This window comes from Opisthocomus hoazin, chromosome 20 (assembly GCF_030867145.1).
Source record: "Opisthocomus hoazin isolate bOpiHoa1 chromosome 20, bOpiHoa1.hap1, whole genome shotgun sequence".
Lineage (NCBI taxonomy): Eukaryota > Metazoa > Chordata > Aves > Opisthocomiformes > Opisthocomidae > Opisthocomus > Opisthocomus hoazin.
The window spans coordinates 11,787,385-11,809,059 of NC_134433.1; the positions used below are offsets into that span (position 1 = coordinate 11,787,385).

The 21,675-nt window shown below is 51.5% G+C and overlaps 2 protein-coding genes across 4 annotated transcripts; one reads left to right on the top strand and one right to left on the bottom strand.

Annotated features, from left to right (window-relative positions):
* Window positions 1–829: 829 nt before the first annotated feature.
* On the top strand, window positions 830–10,218 carry SARM1 (sterile alpha and TIR motif containing 1). Of its 2 annotated transcripts, none has more exons than XM_075439961.1 (9): window positions 830–1,433; window positions 4,056–4,674; window positions 4,855–5,067; window positions 5,193–5,284; window positions 5,793–6,028; window positions 6,147–6,240; window positions 6,709–6,898; window positions 7,002–7,123; window positions 8,795–10,218. In XM_075439961.1, the coding sequence occupies exons 1-9, from the start codon at window positions 976–978 to the stop codon at window positions 8,835–8,837; spliced, it is 2,067 nt and encodes a 688-aa protein (XP_075296076.1). In that variant the 5' UTR covers window positions 830–975; the 3' UTR covers window positions 8,838–10,218. The 2 variants fall into 2 exon arrangements, with proteins under 2 accessions (XP_075296076.1, XP_009936564.2); XM_009938262.2 differs by lacking the exon at window positions 8,795–10,218 and adding an exon at window positions 7,676–8,103.
* SLC46A1 (solute carrier family 46 member 1) lies at window positions 5,263–16,003 on the bottom strand. Of its 2 annotated transcripts, XR_012765901.1 has the most exons (7): window positions 15,779–16,003; window positions 14,832–15,684; window positions 14,354–14,437; window positions 13,157–13,313; window positions 12,366–12,603; window positions 10,226–10,489; window positions 5,263–5,694 (listed from the first exon to the last, which is right to left on the bottom strand). XR_012765901.1 is itself a non-coding variant. In XM_075439962.1 (5 exons), the coding sequence occupies exons 1-5, from the start codon at window positions 16,001–16,003 to the stop codon at window positions 12,528–12,530; spliced, it is 1,395 nt and encodes a 464-aa protein (XP_075296077.1). In that variant the 3' UTR covers window positions 11,175–12,527. The 2 variants fall into 2 exon arrangements, 1 of the variants encoding a protein (XP_075296077.1); XM_075439962.1 differs by lacking the exons at window positions 5,263–5,694; window positions 10,226–10,489 and having other exon boundaries at window positions 11,175–12,603.
* Window positions 16,004–21,675: the final 5,672 nt, after the last annotated feature.

Here is a 21,675-nt window from a genome sequence, read left to right on the forward strand (position 1 = left end):
CTCTGCTCTGTATATCACAACAGCCCCTATCGTCACCCCCAGCTGAGAATAATTTATCAGGAAAAGCCTTACAGGTTCTGTGCCGAGCTTCTCCCACAGTACTGTGCTGCTCAGGTCGCCTTGTCCACCGTCCTTCGCTGTGAGCTAATGTCCCTTTCCTCCGTCTGCCCCTGCATAGTGGATGCAGAGGATTAAAAGCGACTCTGTCGCATCAAAACATCAACTTGAATTTAAGTCTCCGTCTGAGCTGGCAACAACCTGGTTTTGGAGCCAAGGATTTAAGCTCAAGCGTCCAAAGCATTTCTGCCCTGAGCACGTCTGGCCTGGAAAAAAGAAAATAAAAGGGACTCAGGCTGCCTCTGCTCTTTCTTTTGTCATGCAAATGCAGAGCCCACCCAGAAGAGAAACCCGGAATCTCTGCCACGAAAATGGAGCTCTTTACCCGCCCTGCACTGGTACCACCCGAGTTCAAAACACAGTGCCAGGATGGCCACAACCTCACCGTGAACACGGCCACGGCCACCACGGTGCCCGGCCCTTTCCTTCCACCCTGTGCCCCCTTCTCCGGTCGCAGAGGGTCCCGGCGAGACCTGCTGCAAAAGCGGCGTGGGGGTCCCTGCCTGGCGATGCGGGGGGACAACAGGTCCGCGGCAGCTCGGGCAAGGTGGGGGGGAGGGGGACACGGGCCATGGGGACGAGCTCAGGCTGGGCAGGGCTGCGGAAGGAGGGGTCTGGGGGATGCCGGAGCATCTGCAGCGAGGAGGGGGCTGCCGCTGCCCGGAGACGAGCCCCTCCTCGGAGAGGCGGTGCCTGCGCCCGGTGACATCAGCCCCCGAGGAGCCGGGATGCTGAGCCCGGCTCCGGGAAGGCGGCTCCCGCCACGGCTACCAGCTCCGCATCCCGGCTGGGCAGGGCGGGGAGGGGGAACCAGGTCCCCCCCGAGGGGCCGGGTCCCCGAGGATGCCGCGCTAGGAGATGCCGATGGTGCTCACCGTGCTCCTCTCGCTCTATGACCTGGGCCGGTTCCTGGCCATGGCGGGTGCGGAGAGGCTGACTGTGCCCGAGTGCGTGAGCCGGGCGGGCAGCTGGGCCGGCGGCGGCTCCGGGGAGCACCGGGAGGTTTCCCCCGGGGTCAACACCGACGTGCGGGCAGCCCTGGACCGGATCCTGCCCGCCCTGCACCGGGCCATCGCCTGCACCAAGCAGGCGGGCAGCCCCACCGAGGTGAGGAAGGCCATCGCTGAGGTCTTCCAGCTGGTGGAGGAAGCCTGGGGGATGCCCACGCTGGGGAGGGACGTGGCCAAAGTGCTGTGCGATGTGATCCGCCTGGAAGGGGGCCTGGACCTGCTGCTCAACCTGCTCTACACGGCGGAGCTGGAGACCAAGTGCCAGGCAGGAAAACTCCTGGAGCAGATCCTGGTGGCAGAAAACAGGTGAGTCTGCAAAAAGCCCCCTCGCCAGGCACAGCCCTCCCCACTGCACCTCGCCTGCTACCCCAGCACAGCAGGGATTTCCTCCATCCACCCCACCCACACCCCCCAAATTTCCCTGCTCTGGGTGCTCCCGGTGCATCGAACATCCTCGGCTCCACACCGCATCCCCCCACACCCGGCACTCGCACACGGGGGTCCCTGACTTGCCAGTCACACCCACGCAATGGCCTGAAATGTCCCCGCCACGGCTGGAGGGAGGAGGACCAGCCCCAGCTCAGGGATGCTGGTAAGGATCGGGGCGTCCTCATGAGCCACCCTCAGCCTGGGGCCACCTAGAGAAGAACACTTCGTGGCTGAGCTGGGTCAGTTTGGCTGGCCCGAGCATCTGGCCCCAAGGATGAGACAGGACTCCCCCTTAGCCATAGCCAGAGCAGGACGAGGAGGGCAAAGCTGGTTCCCAGAAACTTGCTGCTGCTGGCCAGGGCTGGAGTGAGGCCGTAAGGAGGAGGCTGGCCTGTCGGTGGTCTTCGGAGCCCCCCAGCCCGTGGGGTTCAGAGGCTGGAGATGTGTGCGCCGTACCCAGGATGGGTGGGAGGTATTTGCCTGGCTCTGCGACACCGTTGGCACAGGGGGGGTGGGAGCCTCTGTGTGTGTGTGTATACGAGCACGTGTATGAGGGTGCACGTGCGCACACGGCACCCAACACACCTAAATGCACAGCAGCGCTGATGCAGCACCCGCACGCAGCTCACCCTTCCCACACCATGGACGCGCTCCCGCAAGCACCCCGACAGATGAACTCCCCGCTCTGCCCCGGGTCTGGTTCAGCACATCCCAGCAGCACTGCCTGCGGCGTGCTGGTCCCAGACAGGAGCCACGTACCTGCCGCGAGCTGGGTGAGGACCAGACCTTTCTCTGCTGGGACCCCGCAGGCAAGCACATGGCTCTCCCAGCTCTGCTCTCCCTCGGTGCACCCAAGCCCAGCAGCCCCAGCCAGGGCTTTCGGCGCGTGTGGAGGAGGCCTGGCCAAAGTCTACGGTCTTGCTCCAGCTTTACGGGCGATGTGTCTTGCTGTAAGGTTGCGGACTCGCAGCCTGGGCCTTGCTGCATGCACTGGCAGGCAAAAAGAAGCAACAGCTAAATCAGGAAAGTGCATTAGAGTGGAATTAATCCCAGGAAACATCGCTGGCATGGTCTGAATTCAGCACTTATCTTCCCGGTCAGAGAAAGCAGCTGCTGGAGTTGCCATCTCTGCTCCAGGAGCAGTTCATGGGCCAGGGCTCCAGAGCAGCTGTGGGCCCCCAGCCCCTTCTCCCCATAGCCTGACCCACCATCAACCTCCGAGCGATGGCAGGGAGGTGTAGGGTCCTTCCCTGGGTCCAAGACTCTGGCTTAGAGACCTCTCCCAGCATCCCTGCACAGCAGCATCGGTGTTTAGCTGGGAGCTGGACCAGTCCTGGCTCCATTCCATGGCTGCGGGGAGTCGGGGACCTGGCAGGGCTGTGATTGTCATCCAGCTCTGTGGCCAAGTGCAGGCTTGGAGCCAGCTCTAGGCTGAGGGCTTTTTTTTTCCAGAGCTCTCCACAGTGTTTGCTGCCAAACCCACCCCAAGGTCAGCGTGAGCCATGCAGGCCACAGGCTTCCCAGAAATGCTCCTCCCGCCTGCCAGCACAGAGGCCAGCGTGCCTTTCCCCACCATTGCTGGGGGCCAAACCCACCTCCACCCTCATGAGCAGCACGGGACGGGGCATCCATGCCAGGGCTTGCGCCTTATGAGCAGAGCAGCTCTGTCATGGCACCAAGCGGGTCATTTCTAAGGCCAGAGATGGAGCCACCCCAGTACCCCAGGCAAACTCGTGGGAGGGCAGCCAAGAGCCCGTCATTTCCCCCTTCCTCACTCTGTGCTTTTAGCACACAGCCCCATTTGGGTGTTGTTTTAAGACCGTCCTCACAGCACGGGGCTCTCAAGGCCAGCCACAGCAGAGCAGCAGCTGGTGGCCCTCGGCCGCCTGCCCCCAGGCTCTTGTTGTCCTCTTCTAGGAAAGCGCAGGACTGCAGCAATAAACAGCTTTCCTCCAAGCTGCCTCCATGCTGCCAGCTCAGGACGGGCAGATCCCCGTCTCCCACATGCCCCTGTGGCCAGTTCTGCATGGCTGCTCAGCCAGGTGTAGAACCCCTGTCCTGGCCTTGGCACCGACCAGGAGACCCACCAGAGGACAGCACTGGTTAGGGACAAACGAGTTTTCACCCCCAAACACAAAGCAGCTCACACACACCCAGCAAAGCTGACTAAGCAGATCTATTTTTAACCTGGCATTAGCCTACCTTGCGCTCTGAATTGCTATGTACATCTTACCTCGGGCATGAGAGCCTCTGGTGCGGTGGTCCTGGGCTGCACACCCCATGGCCTGTCCCATCACAAGCTCTTCCAGACGGGTTCTTCCAACACCAGCCTGTTGCATCTCACTGCATCGCAGCCTGGCAGGCTTGCCCCATAGGAAAGAATCAGGCTGTCAGGGGGCAAACGCCACCGAAGCGCAGGGGAGTTCTCACACCAGTTGCTGTTCTCACTCCCTGCACGGCTGTCTGCCCCTCACCTGCCTGTGCCTCTCCTTCCTGCAGGGATCGGATCGCTCGGATCGGTCTGGGAGTGATTCTAAACTTAGCCAAGGAGCGAGATGTTCCCCAGCTGGCGCAGAGCGTCGCTGGTATCCTGGAACACATGTTCAAACACACCGAGGAGACCTGTTTCCAGCTCATCTCTGATGGAGGCCTGGATGCTATCCTCTACTGGTGCCGCTGGACGGACCCCATCGTGCTGCGGCACTGTGCCATGGCCTTGGCCAACTGTGCCATGTACGGAGGGCAGGCCAACCAGCGCCTGATGATCGAGAAGAGGACAGCGGAGTGGCTTTTCCCACTGGTGTTCTCAAGAGATGATGAACTAATCCGCCTGCATGCATGCCTGGCCATCACGGTGCTGGCCACCAACAAAGAAATCGAGAAGGAGGTGGAGCGCTCAGGGACGCTGGCTCTGGTGGAGCCGTTCATCGCCTCACTGGATCCAGAGCAGTTCGCCTGCGAGATGTTGGGCAGCAGCGACAATAGCCAGGGGAGGACGGCGGACGACCTGCAGCGGCTGGTGCCCTTGCTGGATAGCTCACGGCTGGAAGCACAGTGCATCGCTGCCTTCTACCTCTGCACGGAGGCTGCCATCAAAACCAGGCAGAAGAAAACAAAGGTAAAGGGCAGGTTGGCCTGAAGGAAGGAGGTGCAAAAGGGAAGGGTTGCCACAACTGCATCTTGGTGTCCTTTGCTCTCCTATGAGCTTACCGAGCACCCCGGTCCTCAGATGGCTTGGCACAGGTTGTGGGGAGGAGGAAGGAAAGCAAAGTGATGTCTCCTCTCTTTGTGTCCCCAGATTTTCAGCGAGATTGGGGCTACGCAGAGCCTGAAGAGGATAGTGTGCTACTCCACCAGCAGCACAACCTCCTCCCTGGCCAAGAAGGTGCTGCGCACAATAGGGGAGGAGGTTCCTCGGCGCATCCTGCCCACCATTCCCAACTGGAAGCCCTGCGAGGTGCAGACATGGCTGCAGCAGATCGGATTCAACAAATACTGCCAGAGCTTCCTGGTAGGGCTGTGTGCTGGGAGAGGGACATCTGGATGGGCCCTCGTGCCCCATCTTGCAGCAGAGGTGTACGCATCTCACCCAACAGCTTTTTCTGGGACCTTTTCAGCCTGGATTTCTCTTGGCAGGACCACCAGGTGGATGGGGACATTCTCCTGAGGCTGACAGAGGAGGAGCTGCAGGAGGATTTGGGCATGGACTCCAGCATCACTCGGAAAAGGTAGGACCACCACCAGGGCACGGTGGCCTCTCTTGTGGTCATCACCACAGGAGAGGAGCCAGGGAAAAGTTCTGTGCCTTTCCCTTCTTGCAAAGACAAGAACATAGATCCTCAAAATGCAAAACCTGGGCTTCCAGGGCTTTTCCAGTGCCATGTGCAGTCCCAGAGGGATTCCTGCAGTGGGGCCAATGCACGGCAGAGGTGTGGGATGGCAAGAGACCACCTGTGGCAGAGGGGAGGTGGGATCCTGCAAGCTACCCAGAAAGATGGGAACTTACCTGAGCTTCTCCTCCCTCCGCTGAGCTCTTCATACCTCTGTCTCCTGAGAACCAACGCTCCCACAGTCACGCAGTTGTTCATCTCTATTTCTTCAGCTCATTCTTCACCACAGCATGCAGCTGCACTCTCTCCTGTGCAGATAAAAGATGTGATACCAAATGTCTCTAGGTCCTGCCTGGTCCAGAAGCCTCCCCTCCCCACTCCAGGCTTTCATTTGTTTCTCTGTCAGGTTTTTACGGGAGCTGACAGAGCTGAAGACCTTTGCGAACTATTCCACCTGCGACCACAGCAACCTGGCCGACTGGCTGGGCGGCATCGACCCCAAGTTTCGTCAGTACACGTACAACCTGCTGACGTGTGGCATCAACCGCAACTTCTTGCATCGGGTGACGGAGCAGCAGCTGCAGGAGGACTGCCACATCAACACGGGCTTCCACCGCGTCCGCATCCTCACCGCTGCGAGGGGTGCGGGTCCCGCTGCTGCTCACTGCGCCCAAGCAGGCGGGTGGGGGCAAGTACCGAGGGTTGTTTGGGATGAGTTGTTGGGTACTTTTAACTTTTGGTTGCTGTTTGCTCTGCCTAGAAATGCTTCACTCCCCTATAATGCTGCAAACTGCATCCGATGGGACTGATGTGTTTATCAGCTACCGGAGGAGCACCGGGTCGCAGCTGGCCAGGTGAGTCCTGCTGGCAATGAGGCGGTGTGGGGATGAAGCCCAGAGTGAAGGCTGGTGATCAGTCGTGGGCAGAGTGTGGAGCCGGGGATTGCTGCAGGCTGCCAAAAGCCGCAGTGCAAATGTGTACAGCATGTGCCATAAGCTGCGCGGTGGACAGGCAGTTCCCAGTCCTGTCACTGCCACCCTGTCCCTCTGATGCTGCCTTACCCTTTTTCACACTGTGCTCGTGTGGCTGTAGGGGATCTCAGCAGGGAGTTAATGTCCATCTCCCTGTGATTTCTGCGTGGGCCCAGACACCTGTACACAGGCTGGCTGGCAGCTGGCGTCTTGAGGACCATGCTGTTCTCTGTGGGAGCCTGTTCACTGCTCCTCTGTCTCACCATGTCTTAGCCAATGTGGTGGGAGAGCACGGGAAGCCCAGGCACTGGCAGTAGCTCTGCTCACAGTGCTGTCTCCTCTCACCACCAGCCTGCTGAAGGTCCACCTGCAGCTGCACGGCTTCAGTGTGTTCATCGATGTGGAGAAGCTGGAGGCAGGGAAGTTTGAAGACAAGCTGGTCCAGAGCGTCTTGAGTGCTCGCAATTTTGTGCTGGTCCTCTCCCCAAACGCACTGGATAAATGCATGGGAGACCCCGAGTGCAAGGACTGGGTGCACAAGGTAGGAAATGCCATCAGGCGGGAGCTTGGTGGATGCTGGAGCAGGAAGGGGCTGGCGACGAGCTGCCACGGGCCATAGCCTGAGCACCTACATGTTCCTGCAGGAGATTGTGACAGCCCTGAACTCTGGAAAGAACATTGTACCTGTTACAGATCATTTTGAGTGGCCGGACCCAGAAACACTTCCCAAGGACATGAGGGCTGTTCTGAAATTTAATGGTATCAAGTAAGTAAAAGGAACCTGTGCTATGGGTTTCCTTGCTAGCTGGAGAGAACAGCTTGCATGAGCAGCAGCAAAGAGCACAAGGACACTGGGACAAACACACGAGGGAGGCAGAACAGGCCAAAGGGGAGGTGACTCACTTCAGGGACTCCAGAGCATGAAGGGAGCAAAGGTCCCCACCATAATCCCTTGGCTGTTGTTGCGCTTGGGGCTCCTCTGGATACCAGCGCTCCCCACCCCGTTGCTGCTGGGAGGATGCCCATCCCCATGGCCCCAGTCCTCCAGGCAGGAGTGATGCTGCTGACAGAGTTCGCCTGGATTCCTCTCACCTCCTGCTGCCCCTTCGTGCAGCAGCACCCTGGGCTGGCATCCCAACCTGCTTGTGGCCCTCCAGCCTGGCAGGGCACAGAGGAGGAGGCTTTCCTGCAGCAGACAGCGTTTCTCTGTTTTCCAGGGGGAAAAGGGGAGCTCCCAAAGAGCCGGGGTGGAGGAAGGAGCTATCTTATGGCATCTCGCACAACAGAAAGATTAACTGAAATTTTCCCCTCGAACCAGGTGGTCCCACGAGTACCAGGAGGCCACAATCGACAAAATAATTCGCTTTCTCCAGGGCCGTTCCTCCCGGGACTCCTCGGCTGGGTCGGAGAATGGGCTGGACTGCTTGCCCTCCCTGGGGCAGACCTAGAACCAGAACAGCTGCCTCACCCCCTCCAGAGACTTCCCAGCTGCCCCCTTGTTACGTGGGGCTAAATTTCTCCCTCTAGATTTTTCCTCTTCTTAGTATCCTGGCTTGAGACAAGGCCTGTGGCTCATTAGCCCCCCTTCACCCTCCAAACGCAAGCCCCCCGGCGTTGAAAGGCCAGTTCTCATTTATAAGCTGCCTGGTGGAATCTGAGACAGACGAGTTGTCTTCCATGTCATCCCTTGGGGCAGCAGGACACGCAGGCTGTGCCTCCAGCAACGCTGGGGCTGCGAGGGAGACCAACACTGTCCCAATCCCCGCACGTGGCTGCAGCTCCCCCCAGAAGCATGTCCGAAGAGTAGGGATCTTCTGAGGACCGAAAGCTGGGTTGCTGCTGAGGGGTATGTCGCAAGAGGACACGGGAAAGAGAAGAGCAGCTGAGAGGGAACAGTCTGCAAGCATCATATGGCCTCTGCTGGGTGCCACGGGAGTATCCTTGCGGTCAGAAGCTGAGAGCAGGAAAGGGCAAATAAAAGCTAAGCCCTAACAAAATCCCTGTGTTTGGGAAAGATAACAACAGAGGCATCTAAACTACTCAGCAGCAGCTTTCTCTTTCCCAGTAATGTCCCTTTATCACACGAGCTCACTCCCTCCTTGAGGGCCTTTCACCTCCTAATGCTGCAAAACCAGTTTGTGCTCTTCACTTTGGCGACGGAAATTTGGGGTTAGCTCACGTGAAGTTTTGGCAAGGTCTTTGCAAAAAGTGCTTTTAAAACAACTCCCTTTCCTCCATCTGATGTTTCAGCTTTACGACTTTATCAGGTCTATGCTTATAGGACATAGGAGACCGGATTGTGACTCTGGAAAACACATCCATGCAGATACGCAAGATGCTAATTGCTGTACTGTACTTGTGGAGCTGTTGTACACTGGCTGTATTTTACTCTGTTCTTGCTGCTCCACAGCAGATGTCCCGTGGTCTGTTCCTTCAGCCAGGAGCTGGCCTATCTCTCTGCTGACCAACGCTTCACCTGACAGCCCTGGCTAAGCTCCTCAGGCTCAGGGTCGTCCCTGCTCTCTGCTGGATGCAATACCAAGCAGCATTTGTTTCTTTCTACCAACCCCTTCTCAGCACCCTCCAGGTCTTTTTGCAGCTACTCACTTGGAAATACCAGGAAAGGGCAAAGTCGATGCAAAGGGCAGGCAGAGGCTGCAAGGTGTGAGCACCATCTGGGAGCAGGACTGGCAGCGCCTGCTGCTGACATGGGAAGTGGAGAACCACAGGCACCCTGACGCACCTCCCCTGAATCCTGTGGTCCCAGCCTTGTCCTGCTTCTCACACCTGCGTGGAGGGGCAGCAGGTTTCTCAACTGCAGGCCATTTTGCAATTAGCACCAGAAATTGCAGCTCCTACCTGAGCTTGTCTTTTCTGATGCAGAGCAAAGTTAGTAATGCAAACAGACATCCTTGTTCAGAGCACACATGGGAGGAAGAACAAGCCATGCCCAGGGAACACCAGCCTGTCCTGATGCTCTGGGGACCAGGCTGATGCACCACCCTGCAGAAGCAAGCTCCTTTGCCCATCCCTGCTCCAGATAACTCAGCTCTTTCAGGAGGTAATGAGGAGTCTCAGCCACCTTGTCCTTCTCCTGGCTCTCCCCTTGCTGCTGCCTTAACAGGCAGAAACACAAACACATTTCGTTTTGGCTTAGATCCATGAACATTTGAGGGGGGGGGGAAGAAAAGTTAAATTTTGGTGCTTAATCACAGCTTTATGGATAGTTCTTATCAGCTCACAGTTAATGGCATCTTTGCTCTACAGTGAAAGGTTAATAGCTATATCTACCCATCATTCACCAGGAATAGAATCTATCTAATCTCCAGATTAAACACGAGCAAGCCAGCAGATGAGCCCAAAGGTGAATCCGCCAAAGGATAAAAGCCACTTGTGAGCTGCTTCAGGGAAAAGTCGTGAGTAACTGATTGAATGTCAAGGCCTCTGTGGCCACTGAAGGAGTCCCACACAAACAGTCCTAAGGATTTTTCTCCCTGCAACAATACACAGTAAGACTATTGCATCTTGTTTCCCAGGAGCTCTCTAGCAATTAACCTCCTCACCCACCATTCGATGTCGAGATTTACTCATTCTCTACAGCTTAGGCGTCTCACTGCAGCGAGATCCCATCTCATGCTCCAGCTGCCCAGACTGACTCTTCCTGTTTCCCCACCATTCAGCTGTCTTCACCTTAATGAACTCGCTCTGCTCTTGTCAAAACATCCCATACCCAGCCCCTTCCAGTCTCAAGGAAACGATTCCTTCTGTTCTCACTGTTCCTTATTCCTTTCCTGTGTCATGTCAGAAAGTGTTTGAAGTTGTTCTATTAGACATTATTAATAAATCGGTTTATACTCTAAATTCCCACCTCGCTTCTGTTTGTGTCACATGCTTCTCTCCCTGCAGCCTTCTCACCCTTGCTCACTCTTGCCGTCATGCTTTCTCATCCTCTGAACGGGCAGCAGAACTGACATTCTCCAGGCACCATTCTCCGTGGGCACCCACACTTCAGGCTCATCTTTGCATGGACTGATGTAGCTCACTGCATCCCCAGGGACTCTGTACCTGCTGCCCACAGTCACGATGCATGGATCATGTATTTGCTTCACGGTTGTAGTTCTTGGAGGACAGCCTAGAAAAACCATGTTTTAATTTTTTTAATTGAGTATAATAGTTCCTATTGAATTTCTCCTTTGCAAGCACACTGACACAAACAGGAAAGCAGAGCCAGAACACAATTACACTTCACTGCACAATATTGAGCAGCTGCTAGCATTGGCGTCCATGGAGTCTGTTGGTAGAGAAGCCTTACTTCACAATAGGGTCAGTTAAAACAGCTAATGCAACACTCACAGCATGCCCTGTTCCTCAGCGAGGCTAATTCTGGGCTCAGCCAGACGCGTGACTATGTCCACAGGCATAACTACACAGATCAAGTGGCGTAACACCAAGTTCTTTTAGCCTCCCTGCTTCTCCATCTCCTGCTTCTCTACTCCCCACTTCTGCTTTTATCACAAACTCCTAATGAACAGGGAATCATGCTGTATAAGCATCTCGCATTTACTGCGTATTCAACAACAGGTTACAGTACTCCTGGCGAGCTTTACTCTGGTGTTCAGGAAAAGCAAGCTTTGGCTGCTTGCAAGTCCCGCATCTGCATTTTTCCCAACTCAGGACCCTCACACGCTCATTCTCCACAAGGCAGATAACTTCCTGGTGCTGCTTCTTTACTGCAGAGCCTTCCATGAAAGAAGCAGCATGAAAATAATAGAGAGAAGCACAGAATGGGGCAAGGACAAATGACATTAACAGCTGTATGAGAAAAGCTATCTTTTTATGAACCATAAAAGAGAATGGAGGTTTTATTCATTCTGAAAGTAACGTGTCTGCTAAGCAATTTCACAGCTAAGGACATTACTTCATGCATCTGAACAGTGTGTGCAATGTAGAACTGCTGGTTTATGGCAGTTTGAAGAAAATAAGATTGAGGCAATACAGTCAATCGTTTGAAAGGAATAATTATGAATACCATGAACAGGGAGGTTTGCTTGCTGGCATCAACACATTCCAAGAAGGGCAGCAGAAGTGAGGTCACTGGCATAAAATTATGCCCCATGCAACAAAAAAATTTTATCTGCAAAGACACTGGTCCTGTCACCACACCAGCCCATCCCAACAGCACTGCGTACTGATGAAGGACTGCTTCTGGCCTTGCCACACGCAGAGCAGCGACTTCACACGACGCTAGAGCACACTGATCAAAGCTGGGGCCTTGGATTGGTAATGTAAGGGTCTTCAGTTAGGGGGGCCTAATTTTGTCAATTTTAGCCTTAACTTCATCAGTTTTGGCAACTGCCAATTAAGGCACCTACTTGCACCACGATATTCTCAGACGAGCTATTACTTCTCAAAAGGACCTCTGAAATCCTGGGCTGAGCAGACAGACAGGCAGGACGTGCCACCGGCACTCCTCACTACAAGCTCTTGATGTGTTAGATTCTTGCCCTTGGACACCTCTAACTTGCGAAACCAAAGCTAGATTAGTCAATAAAGCAAGAGCACTCCTGTACTAAACTACTGCTCATCACAAGGATTTCTGCAGGAGCCCAGTCTGGCACGTAACATTCATGTGACTTTTATTGACAACACATCGATTCGGAGCACAGATCTTCCTCCTCAGCAGCAGCACGCTGCTGGGTACCTCTGCTTCAGTCTTGCTCTGCAGGCTTTAGTCTGGGCCTCATCCACACCAACAGCTCATCTGCTGCACACTGCAGTGCTCACAGGGGAACATGTTTGGCAATTAAAGGAGAATTCAGCCCTCTCTCACCACTAAAAGCATGCCATAGAACCTTCCCTCCCACCAAACCCCAAACCACTAATCAGCCTTGCAAATGGCCAACAACAGCTTTTACTCTTGATTGGCTTTTGGGTCTCTTGGGTTTTCTCTGACAGATGAGCCAACACAATGGCAAGGAGGCATTCATATCTGCAAATTAAGTTCCTACCGGTAGTCAGAGCCATGATTTCCAACTACTTGGCATTAAAAAATTAGTAAGGACAAGCAGGGTATCCCTCCAACACTTAATCTGTCCTTCAAGGGAAGAATAAAGAGCAGTCTTCAGATGGACGCTGCTGAGCTGGCCAATTCCTTGTTGCTAAGCTCCTGCTCAGCCATTTGCGGGGGTTATTGAAGCATCTGAGAAGTGACTGTAGTCATGGTTTGAGTCCCAGATCTCTATCCACCTAAGAAAGAAAGAACAGTTAGAGCCTACGAAGGCACACTGGGACATCGCTGAATGAAGTGAGTTTTAAAGTTTCAAAGGAACAGAACAAAATGACCCTGCTAGGAGCGGTATCACTTCTACTGCAAATCCCAACACATTCTCACTCACAGGACTAACCAGGGGATTTGTTTCCTATCATGACACAACTTTTCCTTTAATTAGTAGAGAAACAACAGGAAGAGAGACTGCTAAGAGAACTCCATCTCTTTCATGAAGGAAGACTTTCAAATTCAACTCCAGATTTTGGATTCCATTCTGAGGGTTGAGTGAGACTTTGAAGCACTTTGAATGGCGGCAGCTACCTTACTTGGGCTGCAGGTTATCGCTAGGATTCAGACACAGAAGAAATGGACCTGCACCTCTGCTTACTGGGGCACGAAACACCCTCTCATAAGCATAATTGCAAATACGCCTTTAAAACTGTGAGTCTCTATCCTAAGTAGAGTAAATAGTGTTTTTCATTTACACTTCACAGATCCTATGGCAAAGTTAAGAAATTTGAAGTAAATTACCCAATAATAGCTGCCGGAATAAGAAGAATTATAGCCCCGAAGAGGAACGGGAATCCCCTCATGAAGTGCAAGCTGGCAGGATAGAGAGAGTTGAACACTCCTGCAGCCACAAGCGAACACAGCCCTTCCACACAGGCAACAGAAGCAAAGAGAGCACCTGGAAAAGAGATACGAGATGTTAATGGTCAGACAGCCCTGTCTGCAAACATTTTTAACACATCACCTGCAATGGGATTCTGTGAATCTTGCTAAGGGTTTGCAATTCCCACCAGAAAAAAGGTGTCTGCATTGTCACATTTGGTAAACAAGAGCTGGGAGCAGAGATCAGGCACACTGTGCTGGCCTGGCAGGCCAAACCCGTCAAGCTCAACTTCTCTGTAGCCAGGACCACCTCAGGGACCTCCGGAATCTGTATCCCTAGAGCTGATCAGGGATATTATGTATCAGCTGGATTGTAAATGCTGTACATGGGGCTATCTAGATCTGTTTACTGCCAAGCACATCTTATCGCTTGTTAAACATTAAGTACAGCAGAAGGCTGCACTTTTTATAGATTTAGCATCATAAACCTGGTGTTGTGTGTCACCTTCATCCTAATATAAGAAACATGAATTGTGCAAAATCACCTTTTGATCTTTCCCACCTCGATTCCCTCCTCCCCTCTGTCTGCCTGCAGAGGTATTCCTACACAGTGTTTAACAGCAAGTGTAAGCTCTCCAAACAAACTACTGGAAGAAAGGCAAATATACTCCTCCTACGGGTTATCCATGATCTTTCATTATGGTCAATGATATAACTCTCTAACAACACTAGGTTTCTTCCTACTGTTACTGATCTACAGAAAAGAGTCATGGTCAGGGAAATCACGATTTTCTGCTCATTGTATAATCCATTTTAACTCTTGCTCCTTGTAGAAGTTTTGGAAACCAACAGATGAATGAAGGAAATGCTTGAATGCAATACTTATCATCTTGCTTTTCTTCTCCTGTCCTCATCTTGAAAATGTAGCAAGTCTAAATGGATGAATGACAATTATTCCGAAAAAATAAAGCGTTACCCTAAGCCTGAGGGTAACTGCAGGGGCGCAGGAGACCAAAGCAGCCAGGGAAGTCCTAACCTCCCAAAGCAGTTTGGTTTCAATGTTCCAAGAAAACAGTGTTTCAGGACCTGGCTTAAGCGTACTGGCCAACTCCTTACCCTGTTCGGTCTCGCTGACCAGCTTGGAGAGCTTGGCTCTGATGACTGGAGTGGCTGCCATGGAAAGGAACAGAATCCCATAACCTGCGAGAAAGATATTGCACATTAGGGAAAGCTTAGCTGAAAAACAAAGTCTCCAAAGTCAGTCCCAGAAATCTATAGAGCCAGGTGGTTTCTCCCTGCTATATTTAGACCCAGTTCACCTTCCTGCATCTCACAATGCACTTTAGTCTGCACCTGCAGTGTAATATGGCTTCTGGGAAACCTAATATTCTAGGCACTATATGGTTGCACTTTTGGCTTCAGCGTTCGGCCAGCTGTGCTGTTGGCAAGCCACAGTTCTGTTGGTACATGAGCTGCAACGGAGGCAGAACTTCCTCCGCATGCCTGAACTCCCGGAAGCACACTGCCCTCCTGCATCCACTGTCATCTCTAAGCTAAGGGCCTGAGATATGGGGATTTAAGAGCTCAGCATCACCTGTAAACATCAGTGGTGTTGTAGCAGCAAGAGAAATCACAACCAGTCCAGCAATATTGGAGATCAGTCCTATCTCGGCCACCCAGGTGTCTTCAAGGCAGAGCTGCAGCAGCCGCAGCCCTCCCAGGCTGCTCAGGTAAGCCAGGTAGCTGGCGGCTGAGCCGTACCCAATGAGGTCTGCAGCCCAGCAGAGAGGGGAGCCAAGCTCGTACAAAACAAAGAGGTCCTTGGTTCCAAAATGTACTGTGACAAGAAGAAAGAAAGCCAGGGAGTAAAGAGCGAGCTTCCGCCTGCAGCTAGAGTGTTCCGGGGCTGTGTACAGCCTGTAGACGGCCTTGTAATGATGGAGTGTGAACAGCTTGGCTGGTTTCCGCTGCTTCACCGATTCCTGAAGACAGAAAGCAGCGTAGAGAGCAGCAGCCAGACTGGTGGCGAGCACGAGCCAAAAGGGGTTGATGTACCCCTGAGCCTTGCGCCACTGGCCGCCGCCAATGCTGGCCAGCATGCCTGCGACGCCGAGGCACGCCTCGAGGATGGCGACGCGAAATGTACGTGCGCGTTTGTCGCTGGTGTCGGCCGCGTAGGCGAAGCAGCTGGCCAGGATCAGGTTGTAGTCTCCCATCAGGCCACTCAAGACGCGTCCAAGGAGAAAGTAGGCGACATGCAGCTGCAGGTACATGACGAGAAGATAGACGGCTGCTTGCACGGCCATACCCACCGCCGGCAGGACGAGAGCCGGGCGGCGGCCCACGCTGTCGCTCCATGGTCCGAAGAGGGTCACGGAGAAGAGCCCGACGAAGAAGCCTCCCAGATTGATACAGAGGTTCCAGTGGGAGACGAGCGCTTCCACCTCCTGCAAGAGAAACAGGCGCTGAGGCTCCCGGCACGCCCCGGCCCCCCCGCTCGGCGGCAGCTCCCCCCCCCCCCCCCCCCCCCCTTCCCCGCACCTCCCGCAGTGGGTCGGCGGCAGCGCTGCCGTTCCCGCAGCCGGCGGGGCCGCTGGCGTTGCGGCCGTTGTAGCCGCGCTCGGCCCCGAGCCGGTCCCAGAGGTACTGGGTGGCGAGCGGGCCCTGCAGGCCGAGGGACACGGTGGCCAGGACGAGGAGCGGCTCGGCGGCGGGCAGCGGCGGGCACCGGCGGGCTGGGGGCTCCGACGGCGGCGGCGCGGCCATGGCGGCGGGGCGGGGGGGCGGCGCGCTCCGCCCGGGAGAGGCGGCCCAGGCCCCGCCCCGGCCCGCAGCGAGCGGGGGGCTGTGCCCGGCCCGGCGGGGCCCGGCGCGGTGCGGGGCGGCCGGGCTCGCTCCCGCGGGCTTGCTGAAGGCGCAGCTGCCAGCGCCGGCTGGGCCCGTTGTGGTTAGCAACGTGTAACCACTTCTGTCGATTCACAGCGCGTTGGAAAATACCTATTTGTCTAAAAGACAAAATAACTTCCAAACTGTAACACGCCAGGGGTTTCGGCTGCGCCGCTGAGCTTGCTGGTAGGTTTGGTCTGCCTCGAAGAGCAGGTCGGTAAGCAAAGGCCAAGTTCTTTAAATTGGAAGCAGACAATTCAGTGTTAGATCAACCCGTTTGTACAAACCGGGGTAGCTCCAGACCGATGTCAATTGGCATCACCCCTGTTCACAGGCTACAGGTGCAGCTCAAACAAGTCCCCCTGAAGACCTCAACCCTTCGTTCTGGACTAACACACACACTTACCGAGCGCATCTACAGCATCTCTGAGAGTAACAGGACTCCCGTGGCAGGGGAACCGATCGCGGTGGACGTGCTGCTTCTAAAGAACAGGCACGATGCGTTAGCTGAGGTCCTCCCGCGCTGTTACTTCCATCCCATAGGCAAGACTGCAGCTGGAGGCCAACCTTTGTGTTCCAGAGGTGTGACAACAAGAGGCTTCCTTTTAGATTTTCATTGCAACCTTAGGACATAAAAGTAGAAAGTGGAAAAATCACTTTGCCATTGGCTCATTTTGTCACTGCATCTTTTCAGACACTAATTCAACACTAAGTGGACGCAAAAACACTTGAGGATATAATTAATTTGGAAGATCTTTCTCATTCTTTGTGTATCAAGGGTGAAATGCTAAAGCTCACAACTGGCAGCTATTTAACATGATGCTGGTTTTGTGAGCAACATGCCTAAGTCAAGCTTGCGAGAGAGCTCTGAGTTTGCAGCTCTGACAACTGAAACCCCACTGTTTTTCAATCATAAGCACGTTATTGAAAGAGAACAAGCCACAGCAGAAAGGGGCTGAGAGAGAGTAACAGCAGAAGCTCTTTGTGGAGCTGGCATCAGATGACCTAATGACTGCGCTTCTCTCTTTCTCTCTGCTTGAGTAAGCTATAAACAGAGCTGTGACAATTTATACCAATCAAATGGAAATGTTATCTTCATTATCTGAAGTATGCACTTGCATCTACCAAATAAAAACAACAAAGTGACATTAACAAGACACTCCCTTTGGCATTAAAAACTTCAATTCCCTTCCTGCGTATTTACAGAACCAAGTAATTCACTGCTTGTATTTTGGAAGCTTCTTGCAACTGGGACAAGAATTGCTGATAATTTCCCAGTAGCACTATTTTTCCCTTTTTTTTTTCTGGTTTTTCTTTTTTTTTCTTTTTTCCTTTTCTGCTTTTTTCCCAGTACACCCTGCAAGCTACCAAAGCTATACCTATAAACTTGCAAGACCACAAAGGTGAAAAAAAAAATAGCCCAATGTTTGCCAAGTGACACACTGTAGCCAGGTCTTTCTCAATCCACTGAGATCTAACAGGCTATGTCAGAGAGGGTTGCTAGGTCCCCTCTTTGGCCCTGAGCCTTTCTTATAACATATGGGGCTGTCATGTGGGAGGAACCGAGTTCTGGCCAGACCTAAACTTTTCCCCTATTGCTCTTTGAGTAGAAGAAAACAGAATTGTCATGAGAGTCATCCTTGGACCACAGAAAGGTGGGTGGCCCTGCTCTCAGGTGGTAAGAACAGTGGGTCTGTTCCTGCGTGGGGACTTGATGTCGCATCTGGTGACAGGAGCTCTGCTCTAGTGGATTTTGCTACCCACGAATTTCTCAGTGAATACAATGATGTTTATGTAACGTTCTGTGTAGTTGTTTCTAATCTCTGTATTTGAGTATTACAGATGCAGGTGTGTTTTGCAGTATTCTACAGGTTTTTGAAACAATTTTCAACCTATTATGGAGGAAGCCGTTCCTATTTTTTACAGGAAGAATAATGGTACCTATTCAAAAAAGGCATTATTAAAGATCAAAACATTAATATTCTTTAAACAAAGCACAGGTAATTTCAGGACGCTTTTAATAAACTTACTTGGACCACAAGGAGTTAATTCTTTCCTGGATTTACCAGTTATCAGGAAGATTGTCTTTAGAAAGTTCCTGGTCTGACACTCTTTTGCTGTCTCCTCCCTTCTTTGTTCTCTTCCTTCTTTCTCTGATTACAGTTCCAAAAACAACACCCAGCCTCCTAAGGTCAATGGTTAATATTCCCGAGTGTTTATATAGTCTCCAGCAGCAGACTTCAGGCCTTTCAGCACTGGGCTAGCTCCAGCACCATGGCTGGCTTCTTGCAGATGACCCTAGCCTGCAGGAAATACCTGATCATCATTCTTGTACCCCTTTTGTTTCTCCCTTTGCCTCTGGCTGTTCCTACCAAGGTAAGAACTTCTTAAATTGAATTTGAGAGCCGAATCTCTAAATCTCTCCTTAGAGTTGTTCCTGTTAAGTGACAGAGCTGAAGAGAACATACAGATTCTTTCTCAGAGGCATCTTTCATTTATTGCTTGAAGACCTTTATCTTCTGAGAAAATCCCTTTGACTACTGATAGTGGCGGAATATAAAAGCCACAGATGGATGAACAGACACATCTGTGATTGCAGATTCTAGAGGAATGCCAGTGACATGCAATTTTGTAACTTTTGCTTTGCATCTAACTGATTTAGCAAAGATGTTCTATGCTGAAGCTCAGACGTGTGAATGTAAATTACAATCTAAGTCCCAATTTTAATCCCCCTTTTGAATTTCTAGAAGTAACCAGTCCACATTCTCTTGTCATTTTTTCTGTGTTGTCATTGCCAGATAGAAGAGGCATTTTTCTTGGTTGGATGGACAAGGCATTCTTATACATAAAGACAAAATGATATGTATTTCACTTCTTTTTTTAACATCTTTCTGTAAGAATCTCTCCAAACAATGATTTAAAATTCAAACTTTCAAGTTTTTGGAAGACACCTTGCTTAGGATTCCTTCAGAAAAAGTCAACTACAAAACCCTGTAGTAGTGAGGCAGGCATTTCTCAGACATTGATCCTTTCAACCGAGCACTGTGAGTAGGCAGACTGCCAGCATTCTGCTGCTTCTTCACTCTGGCTTATTTCTCTCACTCCCAATCTCTTCATGCAGACAGATCTAATCTCTGGTCTTCAGGTCTCTTCTTACAGTCCCATCATTAAATAGCTAGTCCCCATCTACCTCTCCTGTCACTGCTCTTTGGATGTCAGGTCCTAGCTCTTTCCTCTGGCCTCTGCCTGCCTGTCTCCCGATCCCTGCTGACTCCCAGTTTCTAGTCTCCTTTGCCAAGCTTCATTCTTCACTCCACTAGCTCTTCCCTGTCTTTTTGTGCAGCCTGTCCCAAAGCTCTTTCTTCCTCACAGCTCGTTTTCTGAGTGTTATCAGAGACTTTGGAGCTATGACCAGAGGATTGCAAGCAAGAATGATAAAGTGGCACTTGAGGTGAAATGTGGTGACTGATCAGGCATGTCCTTTTATTCCCTCGCTATGCAAATAAAATAGCTTAAACTATCACTTAAAAGCTTACTAAGAAGCAAAACAGAAAAAGTACTTTTTTGCTAGTTAACTTTCATAGGCAAAAGAGTTACTGAAGTTAAATGAAAGCTGGATTGGAAAAGCTCTAAGTAGCCAGAAAGAGATTTTTTTTTTTCCTGAAGCCACGACTTTGAACTTACTTGCTGGGGTCATTGTTACCATACAATACGTCCTTGGGATTGCCTGTGTAGTGATTTGGCAGTCTTGGTTCAGTTCCTCTTTGAAAAGGACTCTCTCTGGTTTCTATGTAGCCAGCTACAACACAAAAATGTAAAATGTCCTAGACTTTTCGCTTTGCCATCTGTAAGATTTCTTGCATTAGAATTGTGCTTCGTGGTACTGCTGAGCAGGAAAAGCTGGTACCTCAGCATGCAGAGTTGTAAGCAGAAAACTTACAGGGTGGAATTTCACATTTTTCTGCTCTGTTGAGCTATTAACCTGCCCTATAATGACACAGCAACAGACACTAAACTGTTACAAATGAGAGCAAAAAATGCTAACAATTTTGTCTAAAGACAGAGGAAGGTCCTTACAGGACAACTGACTTCGTGAAAAACCTTCTTCCAGCTTTTACTGAGAACCTGTTCACAGCAGGCCGGAAGAGAATAGCACTGTGCTTCCAACACATGTTCCAAAGCCCTGCCTACAGCCTCTCCAAAGGCATCCAGTGGCATCTCTTAATAACAAAAATGGGAGAAAAAGGATCATCAACATGGGAAACTGCTTTCAGTGATTAATGGGATGTATAACTAAGGTTCTTACTGCTCTCATTTGAAAATGAGGCTCAAAAAGGCATCTTTTCATCTCTTCATCAATCTCTTTCAGCTTTACCTCTCCAACCCTGCTGCTTTGGTAATTTACCACCTGGATTGCTATCATCTACTTTCCTCCAGACTACCCAGCTCCCTATTCATCCTCTCCCTTCATCAGCTCTGTAACTTCCATGCCATGTTCAGAAGTCCAGAGCGTGTTCTAAAGCATCACAAAGTTTGATCCTGCCAGCCATTATTCCAGCTCCTGGCTGTAATCTAGCCATTACAATTTCCATCTCTTCATTGTTTCCTCAATAAGCATCACTATGTTTTCACTCATGCTGTCCAGTGTATTTTTAGTGGACATCCTTGATCCAAAACCACACAACCACTTTTTTCTTCCTTTGGATTTGCTGGTGCCCATTATTGCACTAGTTCCAAAATGAGGAAGACCCTGTACCCTGCAATGCTGATTTTCTTGCTTTCTTCATCAGCCCAGCCCTATGAAAATCAGTTGTGACATGTTATTTTGAATCTTTTTAGTGTCTAGGACTGAGTTAAATATTTTTACATAAAATTTGGAGTGGTTGTCCAAAGTGGTTGTCCTGTTTTCTCAGGAAAAAAAAAAAAATAACATGAAACAGAGGATCATACTTTCTTCAGAGACATGAGTCAAAGTCAGTGGAAGCTGAAACTGATCTGTGACTAGTTTGTCAGTGAACCTTTCAAAGTCTGTACTAAGCTAAAAATCCAATGAAAAATAAATAAAAGTATTTACAATACAAGGAATCCAGGCTGCTGAAATTAGTTGGGGTTCATCTGGGTCACATGCAGGGAAAAAGGTGGAGAAACCTTGGCTGGATCAGTAACTATTTCTGCAACTCAAAGACAGAAACATATAAAAAGAAAATAGGACTATCAGCAAAATCAAGAAGTCTGTGCAGGGACTGCCATTTCCTTATCACGAAGGGTTCAAAGTCATCAGTTTGTTTCTGTTCCTACGTTTCTTGGTTTTCCCCTTTGGAGGCCTCAATATTTTCCTCATAGTTCTGATAAGGTTGTTGAATAGTTTGTCATTTGATTAGGATCTGCATAGGTAGGAGGATAGACGGGAGAGAAAGACAGAAAATAACCTTTTCTCAAATCCCTTTATCAGGCAATGAATATAATTACGGGCTGTTGCCTTCTCAAAGCGTGAGATGTACAGTCTGTTCTGACTGCATGTACTCTTCTTCTGTCAGGAGGCCCAATGCGGT

Excerpts from the sequence above, each read along its gene's own strand:
- SARM1 (XM_009938262.2), top strand. The coding sequence starts at position 976 with ATGCCGATGGTGCTCACCGTGCTCCTCTCGCTCTATGACCTGGGCCGG. Across the intron at positions 5,068-5,192 it reads AATACTGCCAGAGCTTCCTG|GACCACCAGGTGGATGGGGA; the intron begins GTAGGGCTGTGT and ends TTCTCTTGGCAG. Across the intron at positions 5,285-5,792 it reads TCCAGCATCACTCGGAAAAG|GTTTTTACGGGAGCTGACAG; the intron begins GTAGGACCACCA and ends TTTCTCTGTCAG.
- SLC46A1 (XM_075439962.1), bottom strand. The coding sequence starts at position 16,003 with ATGGCCGCGCCGCCGCCGTCGGAGCCCCCAGCCCGCCGGTGCCCGCCG. Across the intron at positions 15,685-15,778 it reads CCGCCGACCCACTGCGGGAG|GAGGTGGAAGCGCTCGTCTC; the intron begins GTGCGGGGAAGG and ends TTTCTCTTGCAG. Across the intron at positions 13,314-14,353 it reads GGTCAGCGAGACCGAACAGG|GTGCTCTCTTTGCTTCTGTT; the intron begins GTAAGGAGTTGG and ends TCTCTTTTCCAG.